Raw genomic sequence first — 12,812 nt, forward strand, 5'->3', positions numbered from 1 at the left:
CGGAGACTGGCATCTGTCGTGAGCAGAACCCATTCCGGGATCCAAAAGGGGCGCCCCTCTAGGAGATGAGCTGTCTGCAGCCACCAGGCTAGGGACAGACGCACCTCCGAGGACAACACCAGCATCTGAGAGCGGATCCTGTGTGGCAATCCGTTCCATTCCGAAAGAATCAGCCCCTGCAGGGGCCTGGAATGGAACTGGGCAAACTCCACCATGTCGAATGCCGACACCATGGACCCCAAAACTCTCATCGCTGAGTGCACCGACACTCTGCCACTGCTCAGACAGCCGTGAATCCGCAGCTGTAAGGAGGAGACCTTCTCTGGAGTCAGAAAAATCCGTTGCTGACGAGAGTCCAGCAGGGCCCCCAAATGAACCATCCGCTGTGATGGGATGAGGGAGGACTTCTTCCAGTTGATCAACCAGCCGTGCGCCTGTAGACAAGTGACAGTCATGTGGAGATGCTGGATCAGTACCTCCGGGGAGCTTGCCAGCAAGAGGAGGTCGTCTAGATACGGTAGCAACCGTATCCCCTGGCTCCGAAGATGAGCCGCCATGACCGCCATCATCTTGGTAAATACCCTTGGTGCCGTGGAGAGACCAAAGGGTAGAGCCCTGAATTGGAAGTGGTTGTGGAGAATAGCAAACCGCAGAAACTGTTGGTGCGATGTTGCTATAGGCACATGGAGGTAGGCGTCCTGGATATCCAGGGAGACCATATAATCCCCCGGTTCCATCGCCAGAATGATGGAACGCAAAGTTTCCATCCTGAATTTGGGAACCCTGAGAAACCTGTTCAGGGACTTCAAATTGAGGATGGGGCGATGAGAGCCATTGGGTTTCTGCACCAGAAACAGCGTAGAGTAATACCCCATCCCACGTTGAGACTGTGGTACGGGTATAATGACCCCCGCCATCAGCAAGGCCTCTATGGCTTCCTGAACCTGCAAGGCCTTGGTTTAGTCCTGAGAAGGACTTGTGCAAAAAAACTGGCAAGGCGGCCTGTGCCGAAAAGACAGGGCGTACCCCTGGGAGACCACTTCTCGCACCCAGGCATCCGTGGTGGTATTGTGCCAGCACTGGGCGAATTGAAGAAGTCGGCCTCCCACTCTGGGGTCCCCCAGAGGGAGGCCCGTCCCATCACGCAGAAGGCTTATCTTCTGGCTTGGAAGAAGGGCGCCTAGCACTCCAGGCTTGCTTCTTTGGCTTTGAGGCGGTCTTGGGTGCGGACTGTCTCGGGAAGGACTGACCCTTTGCCTTGCCCTGAACCCGAAAGGAACGAAAGGCCGAGCTTCGGACCTTAGCAGGTGTAGTAGCTGAAGGGAGGAAGGCTGACTTGGATTTCGCCAGTGTATCTACTATTTTGTCCAGGTCCGGACCAAATAGTAATTCTCCATTAAAAGGTAAGGCCTCCAAGCCTTTCTTTGAATCCGCGTCTGCTTTCCAAGACCGCAACCACAAGGATCTACGAGCAGACACTGCTGCCGCCGAAACCCTAGAGGTCAACAGGCTAGCATCCAAAGATGCTTCTCCAATGTAGGAGGCGGCATCTCTCATCTGTCCTAACAACGCCCTCTGGACGTCCGGAGCTTCATCCGTAAACGCGTCCTCCAAGGCGTTGGCCCACCCCTCAATGGCCTTGGCCACCCAGGAGATGGCCATGGACGGCCTGGCTACAGCCCCTGAGAGAGAATAAATAGACTTTAAACAAGTCTCCACCTTCCTGTCCGTAGGATCCTTCAGCGAGGATATAGACGGCAATGGCAAAGTAGCACTCCTGATGAGGCGTGTTACATGGGAATCGACTGCAGGCGGAGTTTCCCATTTCTTACAAAGCGCCTCCGAGAATGGATAATTGGTCGCCAAGCGTTTCTGTGGCAGGAAACGCTTACTGGGTGTCTGCCAGGCCACCGCCATGTGATCAGTCAACTGATCAGACAAGGGGAACGCTGCAGAAGTAACCTTAGCTTTTTTAAAACTAGGATACCTCAACTTGGGAGCGGGTGCCTCATCCTCAATCAGAAGAATGGCACGCACCGCCCTAACCAGAGCCCGCACATTGATGGAAGACTTAGGGCCTGATTCAGACCCACTCGCGAGCGGCTGTCCGCTCGCAAGTGGGTCGATGTTGTGGACTGAGCATGCGCACGACGGAGGGAGCTCCGTCGTGCGTATGCGCCAGACGCGACGAGCGAAGGAAAGTCCTTCGCTCGTTGTGTCCGATCAAAGGGGGCGTGCTGTCAATGTGGATTGACAGCACGCCCCCTTTGGTAGGCGTGCCTCCCTGACGGGGGCGTTCCCACGGGAACGCCTCCCGTCAAAAGCCAGACCACTGACATCACTAGTGATGTCAGTGGGAGTGATTTTGGCTCTGATAGAGCCAAAATCACTCCGGAGCTTGCGGTTGAAAACCTCAACCGCAGGCTCCGGCTCGCAATTTCGATGGTCGCGATGGTCTCGACCATCGCGGCCATCAAAATGCACGCTCGTATAGCCTGTGGGTGGTGACCTACAGCTATACGGCTCAGAATGAGGGCCTTAGTGTCTACCTCCTGGACTGAGGCATCTGAGGCCGAGTCATCCTGCACCTCACCATCATCCGAGGACCCCTCAGAGTCCGAAAAATGCGCAGCCTGCGCCATAACTGTGCGTTTAGACGCCCTGGAGGGCACGTCACTGCGCAACATCGACTGAAAAGCCGAAGATGCTGCCGCCAAATCTTGGACAGTGTGGGAAAGCGCATCCACCCAGGGTGGAGGAGCTGCCACAGGAGCCTGAAACGGCACCACAGCCGGCTGTGCCACAGGGGTGGACTGAATATACATTGGCAACCCCGCATAGGGACCAACAGGCTAAGACCCCGGAGGAGTCTGCCATCCCCCATTCCCCGGGTGTCCCACAATTATTGCAGGCTGGGGCAACGCCCTAGTAGGGGCGGCAGTCGGGACCGACAGACTGTCTGCGATGGACACCAGCACCTGGGAAAACATCGCCCATGGTGGCTCCTGCGACATGGGAGGTTTAGACATACCAGGGAGCGTCTGGCACCGTCCGCACAGGCCGTCCTGTGACTAATCCTCCCTATCCACTCCTGCAGAACAGCGCCTGCAGGAGAACAATACCGGAGTGCTCAATCTCCTCCTCAGACATGACTTAGGAAGAAAACGTGCGCACTCACTAGTGTGCTGAACAACAGCCCACAATATGGTACTGTGTAGCACACAACTGTATGTGACGGACCTCACAAATACGTGATCTATATAGGTGAGGTCAGTAGAAACACCCTTCCCCCGCACACCTGTAGGGCTTGTAGGAGAAGGAAAGGGATAGGTATAAGCTGACAGTAAGTAGAAATTAGCATAGACAGGCAGCACTAGCAGTAGTCACATACCATGCAGGAAGATATACTCACTGCACCTTTCCACTACAATCAACCTCCCAGATTCAGTGTCTGGGAGGGCTATAGTGCTGTGTACACTGTCCTTTTGCAGGGGAGAGGTACACAGGGGGACCGGTCCGCGTGCTCCCTGAGAGTATCTGCGCTGCCAGTAAGAAAATGGCCGCTGGAGACCTCAGAGGAGGAGTGGCCGAGTATCTGCAGCTCAGCGACGCCAGACTCCTAGCTGAAAGGCGCGCTGAGCTGAGGGGAGGAGCCGCTAGACAGGGAAGGCTTCCTCCCCTGGCTAGCATATTAACCCCCGGGTTGCCGGCATCCCGCTTGCCGCGATATTAACCCTGGTGGTCTAGCTGGGTATGCCTCCGCTGGAGGGGGAACCCGCCGCCACCGCTAGCGCCCCCAGTCTGTCCCCTAGACCGGGGGCATGGGACTGCATTTGAAAGGAACCCGCGCACCGCCGCTAATCAGCGGTGCGCGGCTTACCTGATCTCCCCGGCGTCTTCCGGCAGCAGTCCCGGGGGAAACCAGAGTCCGGCTAGTACAGACTCTGGCTTCCCCCGCCGCGATCCCCAGTTCAGTGCTGGCGTCGCAGCGCCAGCAGGGAGAAGGAGCGGCAGCGTGGGCGTCTGTACAGACAGCCCAGCGCTGCCGCTCTGGAGAAAAAACTGTAGAAAAAAATAAATAAATAAATTTAACTAAGGGTGACCCGACTCCGGCCGGGCACCATCTAAAACTGAGGTGCCTGTGGCTCGGGGGCGGGGTATAGGGGAGGTTGGACCCAAGTGCATCCTGGGAGCAGCTGAAAGCTTTAACTCCGTGGTGCCGAGGATCCAGCTATACCCCAAGGTCACCCTGTGGACCCCTATGGACCCTGAAGTAGAAATTTTATTTAGAGAGTCAGAGTGAGAGAGATCCGCGTCTTCTGCCTCCCCAGATGATACATCAGAATCAGATACCTGTGTGGACTGGGAAGATCTCATAGTACGTTTATCTGTACGCAGCATCTGCCATCCCACAGGGGGAGTTACCTTACGTGGTCCGCAATCTGTGCCAGCACCTGAGAAAAGGCCGCCCAGGGTGGGTCTTGAGGGAGACACTGGGGCTGTGTAACTATTAGTACAAAGACCATCCTGACTGAGGACCTCTGGGGCTAAGCACGCTGAGCAGGACTTACAGGACACCAGAGTAGGAGCAGCAGCATCAGGCTGCTTGTTATTCTACCCTCTGCCAGACATGGTCTCAGGGATAATAACATACACAGTATGATACAGTGCAGTGCGCACAGGCTTGGTGTCACGGCGCCGCGGAGGGTGATGGGGCGGCAGCACAGACTCCTGGAGGACAGTCTGGTGCATGCTCACCCATTATAGTGAAAGTAGAAAATAAAATAAATCATACAATTAAAGCTTGGCCTGCTTAATGCCCTGTTATAATGGTGACCCAGCTCCTGCCGGACACCAATGTAACTGAAGTGCCCTCGGGCTGTGGGCGGGGTATAGGGGGATTGAAAAGCTTTGCTGTAGTTGTCCGGTTCTCCAGGTCCCACCTATGGACCCTGAAGAAATAAAGGATAATTATAACTTTATATCACTTTTAGAGCTCGGACTTGTACATGCCCTCTGCTACCAATTACATTGCCCTATATTTATAGCGTGCTCCTGGGATTTATATCTATATGTTTACATCATTGGGCAGTGTGATTCATTTCCCGGCATACAGCAAGATGTGCGCGGCCCCAGTACTGGCGATAAAGCAACGTGATCTACTTAGTCCTAGCTGTAAGCTCACACGTCTATAGCACCAGAGAAAAGACAGCAGGGATCCGATTGGTTACTACTGTTACAGCATCTTCTCCCCGTGCCCCAAATATCCTCAAACACACAAATTATCCATTCCAGCCTCGTGCCCCCGACGGGCGCCGACCTCGGAGGGCCCCCGACAGATTATCTAGTAGCAGTTCGGGAAGACAGACACAAATATTATAACACCTTTGATTTATTGGCATGTTCATTGTAAACAGCGATCGGAATGAAATTTTTTTTTTTTTTATCAAAACCTTTTATCGATCGGTCATAAATTAGATGGAAAATTTGTGCGGAGCCGTTACACGCGTGTGCGTGTACGTGTGTCTGTTTTCTGCAGATGAAATGGTGATTATTGAACTCAAAAACACTAACTCAGAAAAACTTAAATAAAAAGTAGAGAAAAAAAGAAAAAAAAAAAGGAAAAAAGAAAAAAAAAAAAAAGAGCTGGAGAAATGTATAATTGTATAGTACCAGGATAGTCAGACAGCGGCTAAACTACCCGGGGACACAGCGCGATCTGCAGCCACCGGGGAAGAGCGTAGCTGGGGGACGACTTATTTACACTCAATGAAACACCGCAGACTATTGCTCAATTGGCAATCTGGGCTCCCAGCTTCCTGTGGAACTAAAAGTCCCAGCATTAGAGAGGCTGGCAGAGGCATACCTGGACTTCGAGATCCACAGAAGATGAATTGCCACAAAACGTGCTCTATTGCTACTGACCAGCCCCGGTGTCACCACACGGACCCCTCACCTGCGCCTGGAACCCGTCTCACCCCACCTGCAGGCGATAGACAAGGCCACGTTTATACAGCAGTCTTCAGGCTAGTTACATTGTGTCACGGTTTAGGGGTCTCTCCTGCAAGCTGTGCTTCTCTCTCTATCACTCCATGAGGTAATGTGTGTATCAGCAAAATAAAAGACCCTCCAGACCTTTCTGAGGAGCCTGAAGCCAACCAGGGCCCCCTACCCTCGCCCGTCTTACCTGAGCAAGGTGATGCCCATTTTCCACTGCCCCTGGCTTGATTTTATTTAATATATATATATATATTTTATTCTTATTTGCACGTCCCTTTCAGCTTTACAATTTAAATCGACCATAGTGCAGAACATGATTACTAGTCACAAACAGTGTCCCCCATAGGGTACTAGGCTGCTGATTGGCTGAACAGTCCACCAATCAGTGCTGGTGTCGTAGCTTCATACTTAACGACTGTCCCCCTGCCGAGGCGCGCCACTCCGCGGGAGTGAACCGGTCTGTGGAAACACGGCTATCCAAGATGGCCGCTACGCCATACGTCAGTCCTGTGAGGGGGCTTTATTTGAAGCTCTGTCTAGGTAAATTTTAAGTGCCTTCTCCTTGCGGGGAGAGCAGGTGACACGGTGCCCAGTTTTCTGCAGGCGGCTGCTCTCCTTCTTCATTAGCTCATTCCTCTGCTCATCGGTTAATTCCACCAATTCCTCAGCGTTATCCCTAGAACAGAGCAGTAATAAAATCTTCCCGTCAGTATTCTGATGCATCATTAAAAGGTAACGAAAGTTATAAATCAGACTTGGGCAACCGTTAGTTTGCCAGCTGTTGTGGAACTACAAGTCCTAGCATGGAGAGCTGCTGCTTAGCCTAAGGCCTGCAGATGAATAAGAGCTGTAAATAAATTGCTAGATGCACCATTCTGAGGATGTGATTGGAGGTTCAGGTAACGGTCTTGTGGTGGAAGCAATTTATTTATTTTTTTTAAATATACAGCAGACGACCTCGCCGGCAAACATGGCAGATGGTGCGCAAAATAGGTAAATACAGCCAACACCGGGGACTGTTACTTATAGATAGTGCCCAGATATGTTATAAGGAGACCGAGACGCTCTCTCGTACCTGTAAAATATCACAGCGCCATCATCCGAGATGTACAGAGGCCAGCCATTCAGCGTCGATACTTTAGGGTTCCAGTCTAAATCCTGATGGATCTCCAGGACAGAGATGTCACAGGGAAATGCCCCTCGCCCCTGCAGAGGAGGACAGTAAGAGACATGAAGGCTGCAGGAGGTACAGTCCTCTGTAGAGCAAACCAGTCTATCCTGTGTCCATAAACGGCCAGGTGCAATGAGTGCGTCAACTGGACAAATGAGCGCAGTGCATACGTGGTACAGTAACTGCTCCGTCCGCCCCTAGGATCCGCCTGCGTTATGTTGGGAGCTGCAGTGTGAATGAGAGCTGACTGACGTGCAGGTAAGAAGAGATACGAGATACAGGAATATGCGCTATGAGGAGGGGGCTCTATAGGAGAGAATGACAAAGCGCCAGCTGAGGCTGTGCCCGGGTACAGTACAGTATAGATTCCTATACAGTACCAGCCGGTAACTAGGGGTCTGGGCTAGTGCCAGGGGCAGCGCTGGACTTACTTTTGCAAACTCCAAGTTTTCCATCGGTATTCCGCTGATTTCACAGATCTGGGGGGAAAATAAATTAAATGTAAATTTTGTACTATGGGAGTCTATAAAGATCAGCGCCGCATCTGGGGGCGCAGAAGGGCCAGCGCTCAGTCACCTTCTCCCGCAGCTCATCCACACTGTTGGTCTCCAGCACGATCTCCTGGAAGGGATCCAGCGTCAGCTGTGACGGCCGCCATCTCTTAGCGAGCAGGGAGAGCTGGGACATAGACTTCATCTTCTCGTTGTCTGTGGGGGAAGAAGTGTAAATGCAGAATAAGGTGAGATCCCAACATGGACTCTGTCACCAGGACTAATCTGATTAAACCCCAAACACGGCTGATCAGACCTCAACACACAGCGAGGCGGCAGACCCGACACACACTATGTAATGGCTCAATGCAGCCAGTGTGTATTCTGCATGAAACGGTCCATGACGTATAGCGGGACCAGAGGGGGGGATCCACACAGGGGGGGGAGGGGGATCCACACAGAACAGGGGGGGGAGGGGGATCCACACAGAACAGGGGGGGGAGGGGGATCCACACAGAACAGGGGGGGGAGGGGGATCCACACAGAACAGGGGGGGGAGGGGGATCCACACAGAACAGGGGGGGGGAGGGGGATCCACACAGAACAGGGGGGGGGAGGGGGATCCACACAGAACAGGTGGGGGGAGGGGGATCCACACAGAACAGGGGGGGGGGGATCCACACAGAGCAGGGGGGGGGATCCACACAGAGCAGGGGGGGGGGGATCCACACAGAGCAGGGGGGGGGGGGATCCACACAGAGCAGGGGGGGGGGGATCCACACAGAGCAGGGGGGGGGGGAATTTACCTTCCAGCACTTCCAGGAAGACTTCCCAGTTGCTGGAGATACTGATCTCGTTCTCGTACACGTGGTAGTCTAGGAACACCGTGCCGGGGTTCTTCCAGGTCTTTTTCCGTAATCGGAACCTGCAGAATCAGGGAGGATCTGGGTGTTACATTACGCAGAACATTATTACAGCCGCACATGGCAGGGGCGCGGACAGTCACAAATCTCAGGAGCTTTTACTACCAAATTACCAGAATCCGTACAACTGCTGCTGATCAACGGCGACACACGGGCGCCGAATCACACGGGCGCCGAATCACACAGGCACCGAATCACACAGGCGCTGTGAGTAGGGCAACGCATCACACTTATTGCGCAGTGCTATTCGTTCCTTACACGGCAGGATCAGGGTTTAGCTATTGGTTATTTATTAAAGCTTTAGCCTTAGATTATACACACATGCATGAGAAGATCACAGAAATGTGGCCGGGCGGCAGCTGCACCATTTCCGGCTATATCTAATAATTTACTTGTTCTAGTACGTTCAAGCTGAAAGATCAATTTCTTCACACTTCCATAGGGGACACAGGAACTACGCTGGGGGTATGGGCTGGCAGATGGGGGTATATGCCCCAAACAGTTCATTTTGTCAGAATTATGTAGCCCAGACTGCTCCTCCCCTACTCTCCGCCCCCAGCCCAGACTCCTCCCTTACACCCCACCCCCAAATCCTCTTCCCCTACACCCCGCCCCCAGCCCAAAATCCTCCTCCCCTACACCCGGCCCCCAGCCCCCTCCTCCCCTACACCCTGCCCCCAGACTCCTCCTCCCCTACACCCCGCCTCCAGCCCAGACTCCTCCTCCTACACCCCGCCCCCAGCCCCCTCCTCCCCGCTGCTACTCTCCTATACCCCGCCCCCAGCCCAGACTCCTCTCCTATACCCTGCCCCCAGCCCAGACTCCTCCTCTCAGTCGCTTACATAAACCATCTGGGCGGCACTACCAGTCGCGGCACCATGGAAGAGGTGAGTCGCATTCTCTGTTTGGCAGAGCATTATGTTCCAGTTCTGTCGACTGTTTCATTTCAGGGTTCCAAAATTGGGAAGCAAACTTTCTTTATAAGTTGTCAGTACGTCCACACTGGCGATTGGGCGCTTCATCTTGACGTCTCTCAGCTCCTAGTTCATCTTTGGTGCCTGCCGGACGTTGATCTGATGGCGTCTTGATAAAACCGCAAGGTACCAAAGTACGGATCTCACACCAGAGACCTTGGCGGCTCGGTGGACTTTCAATTTCATGTACAAATTCGCTCCGATCTCACGTCTGTCGAGGGTTCTACGCAAGTTCAAGTTGGAAGGTGGCACCGGGATTCTGGTAGCTCCCGATTGGTCGCAGAGGGCTTGGTACGCAGATCTGAGCCTCTCCATTGACGCCGAACTGTGTCTTCCTCCACGGCCGGATCTTTTGTCTCAGAGCCCGTGCTTTCAACCGGACCCGACTCACCTCGCTTTGACAGAGTGGCTCTGTCTTCAGAGCTAAAGCTTTTTCGCAGTCTGTCATTCGCACCATGCTGAATGCACGGAAGCCTTCATCTGCTAGAGTTTATCATCGGATTTGGCATGCATACATCGCCTGGTGTTCTTCCAGGGGTCTTAACCCCAATCCCATTCAGGCTTTCCAGAGTTCTCTCATTTCTACATGTCGGCCTGGATTTGGGTCTTTATCTGTCTTCCTTAAAAGTACAGGTCTCAGACCTTTCGGTTGTCAGAGACAGATTGCCTTGATGCCAGATGTTCGTTCTTTCAGGGAGTTCACAACATGCAGCCTCCGTTTGTTCCTCTTGTGGCTTCATGGGACTTGTCCCTGGTGCTTCTGGCTCTTCAGTCACTTCCTGTCGAGGCTTTGGATTCGGTGGGCCTTCGGGGGAGTGCTTTTGGACGTTCCCAGCGTTGTCCATGTGTCCCCTACAGAAGTGTGAAGAAGAAAAGGACTTGTGTTATCTGTTAAGTCCTTTTCTTCGAACTCCATAGGGGACGCAGGGCGCCCACCCTAACACACATGACTGGTGGGGTTTTTTTTCTCTCATTTTCTGATTTTCCTGTTTCTTCAGGTGTTTCTTCCCACTCCTGCCGGACTTGCTAACTGGACTGGCCTGCCTGGGGTAGAGGTGGGGTATAGGGGGGGAGGAGCCTGGGCTGCACAACTCTAAAGAAATTAACGGTTTGGTGCCCAGACTCCATCTGCCAGCCTATACCCAGCTCTTAGGATGCAAGATTCAAGAGCCACGTCGTCAAAGCCAGGCGAGGTAAGTCCGGATGCCGGCAGGGGCCCTACATTAGCAGAACCTGCCATAGAGGAAGAGGATATGGACTGTCTATTAACAGATTCTGTATGTCGGTGAACCAATGACGTCTGGGCCAAGCAGAGCCACCAGTATTACTGTGCCGCATTCCAGCTTGTATGTCCTGAGAACTTCGGAGGAGAGAGATTGGAGGAAAAAGATACGCCAGCTTGAAGTCCCATCTTACTGCCAGTACATCCACGAAGGTTGCTGATGGGTCTCTGTACCTGGGGACCTTGTGGTTGTGACTTTATGAGATCTCTCTCTGGTAGACCCTATCTGTTTACCAGGAGCTGAAACACTCACGGATGGAGAGACCACTCCTGGCGACTTAGGAAGTCTGCTTCCCAATTGAGCACTCCCGTTACGCAAATTGTCGAGATGGCTGGAAGATAACGTTCTGCCCAAATCAGAACCCTCATCACTTCTTTCATGGATGCATAACTTCTTGTACCTCCCTGATGATTGAGGTAGGCCACTGTTGTCGCATTGTCGGACTGGATCTGGACCGGTTTGCCCTGGAGTAGGTCCTGTGCCGTGACAAGTGCTTTGTATACTGTTCGTAGTTCCAGAATGTTTTTTGGCAGATGACTTTCCTGATTTGTCCATCTTCCCTGAAAGGTGTGATGACCTGTCACTGCCTCCCATCTGCAAAGATTGGCGTCTGTGGTGAGAAGCACCCAATTTGGAATCCAGAAAGTGCGCCCTTTGTCAGATGATCCTTTTTCAGCCATCACAGGAGGGAGTGACAAACCTCTGGAGTGAGAAGGAATCTCTGGGACCTTATTAGATGATACTGTCCGTTCCACTTGGAGAGAATCAATCTTTGCAGAGGCCTGGAATGGAACAGAGCATACACCACCATGTCGAAGGTGGATACCATTGATCCCAGGACCTGCATTGCTAACAGAATGGATACTCTTCCCTTGCGTATTCACAATGATAAGGCCACAATCTTGTCCTCTGGCAGAAACACAGTCTGTGCCCGAGAATCCAGAAGAGCTCCCAGATGTACCATCTGCTGTGTTGGAGAAAGTGATGATTTCTTCCAATTGATGATCCAGCCATGCTTTTGTAAGCAGGCTATGGTCAGTTGATGGTTTTGGAAAACAACCGGAGTCTGTGCCAATATCAGAAGGTTGTCCAGATATGGCAAAATTCTGACTCTGACGCCTGAGATAGGCAGTCATGACTGACATTATTTTGGTAAATACCCGGGGACCCGTAGATAGTCCATAGGGTAGAGCCTGAAATTGGTAATGTTGCTGAAGGACAGCAAACCGTAATAATTGCCGGTGGGATGGCATAATAGGAACATGCAGATACGTATCCTGAATGTCCAGGGAAACCATGTATTCCCCAGGCTCCATTGCCAAAATAATTGATCGGAAATTTTCCATACGAAACTTGGATACATGGATAAACCTGTTGAGGGTTTTTAGATTTAGTATAAGGCTATAAGCCCCATTCGGTTTCTGAACCAGAAATAGATTGGAATAACCACCCCCTCCCCTGTAGCAACACAGGAACCGGGATTATTACCCCCCGCCTGCTGCAGGGAGTGAATGGCTTCCTGAAGGGCCAAAGCCTTTACCGCATCTGCTGAAGGATCTGTGAAAAAAAAACTTTGGGGAGGATGCCTCCTGAAAGTGAGGACATACCCGATAGACCACTTCTTGGACCCAGGCATTTGTTGTTGTTTGATGCCAACAAGCCGCAAACTGAAGTCGGCCTCCCACCCTGGGATCCCCCAGGAGGAGGCCTGCCCCATCAGGCAGAAGGTTTGTCGTCCAGCTTAGAAGCTGGAAGTCTTGGCGGGCCAGACCTCTTAGTTTGTCACCTTGATATTTTGCGAAAACTAGACGTCTTAGGTTTTTTTTTTGGTCCTTTCGTTCTCAGGGACAAGCAAGGGAACAGTCTTACTCTGCTTACTTTATAGTTATCGTAGATGGCAGACCTGCTGACTCTGAAGCTGCCAGAGTAGAAAATTACTTTATCCAACTCTGCTCCAAAAAGTACTTTCC

General features: G+C 52.5%; 1 protein-coding gene across 3 annotated transcripts in view; it reads right to left on the bottom strand.

Annotated features, from left to right (window-relative positions):
• Positions 1-5,376: 5,376 nt before the first annotated feature.
• Positions 5,377-12,812, bottom strand: part of USP47 (ubiquitin specific peptidase 47) — a 112,509-nt gene continuing 105,073 nt past the window's right edge. For all 3 annotated transcript variants that reach the window (XM_088460521.1, XM_088460520.1, XM_088460522.1), the window contains 5 exons: positions 8,469-8,587; positions 7,748-7,878; positions 7,603-7,650; positions 7,076-7,206; positions 5,377-6,676 (listed from right to left, as the gene is read on the bottom strand). In XM_088460521.1, the coding sequence (XP_088316647.1) occupies positions 6,502-6,676; positions 7,076-7,206; positions 7,603-7,650; positions 7,748-7,878; positions 8,469-8,587 (604 nt within the window). In that variant the 3' untranslated portion in view covers positions 5,377-6,501. The remainder of the gene's footprint in view (positions 6,677-7,075; positions 7,207-7,602; positions 7,651-7,747; positions 7,879-8,468; positions 8,588-12,812) is intronic.

Source organism: Taudactylus pleione, unplaced genomic scaffold (genome assembly GCF_031769625.1).
Source record: "Taudactylus pleione unplaced genomic scaffold, aTauple2 ptg000047l, whole genome shotgun sequence".
NCBI lineage: Eukaryota > Metazoa > Chordata > Amphibia > Anura > Myobatrachidae > Taudactylus > Taudactylus pleione.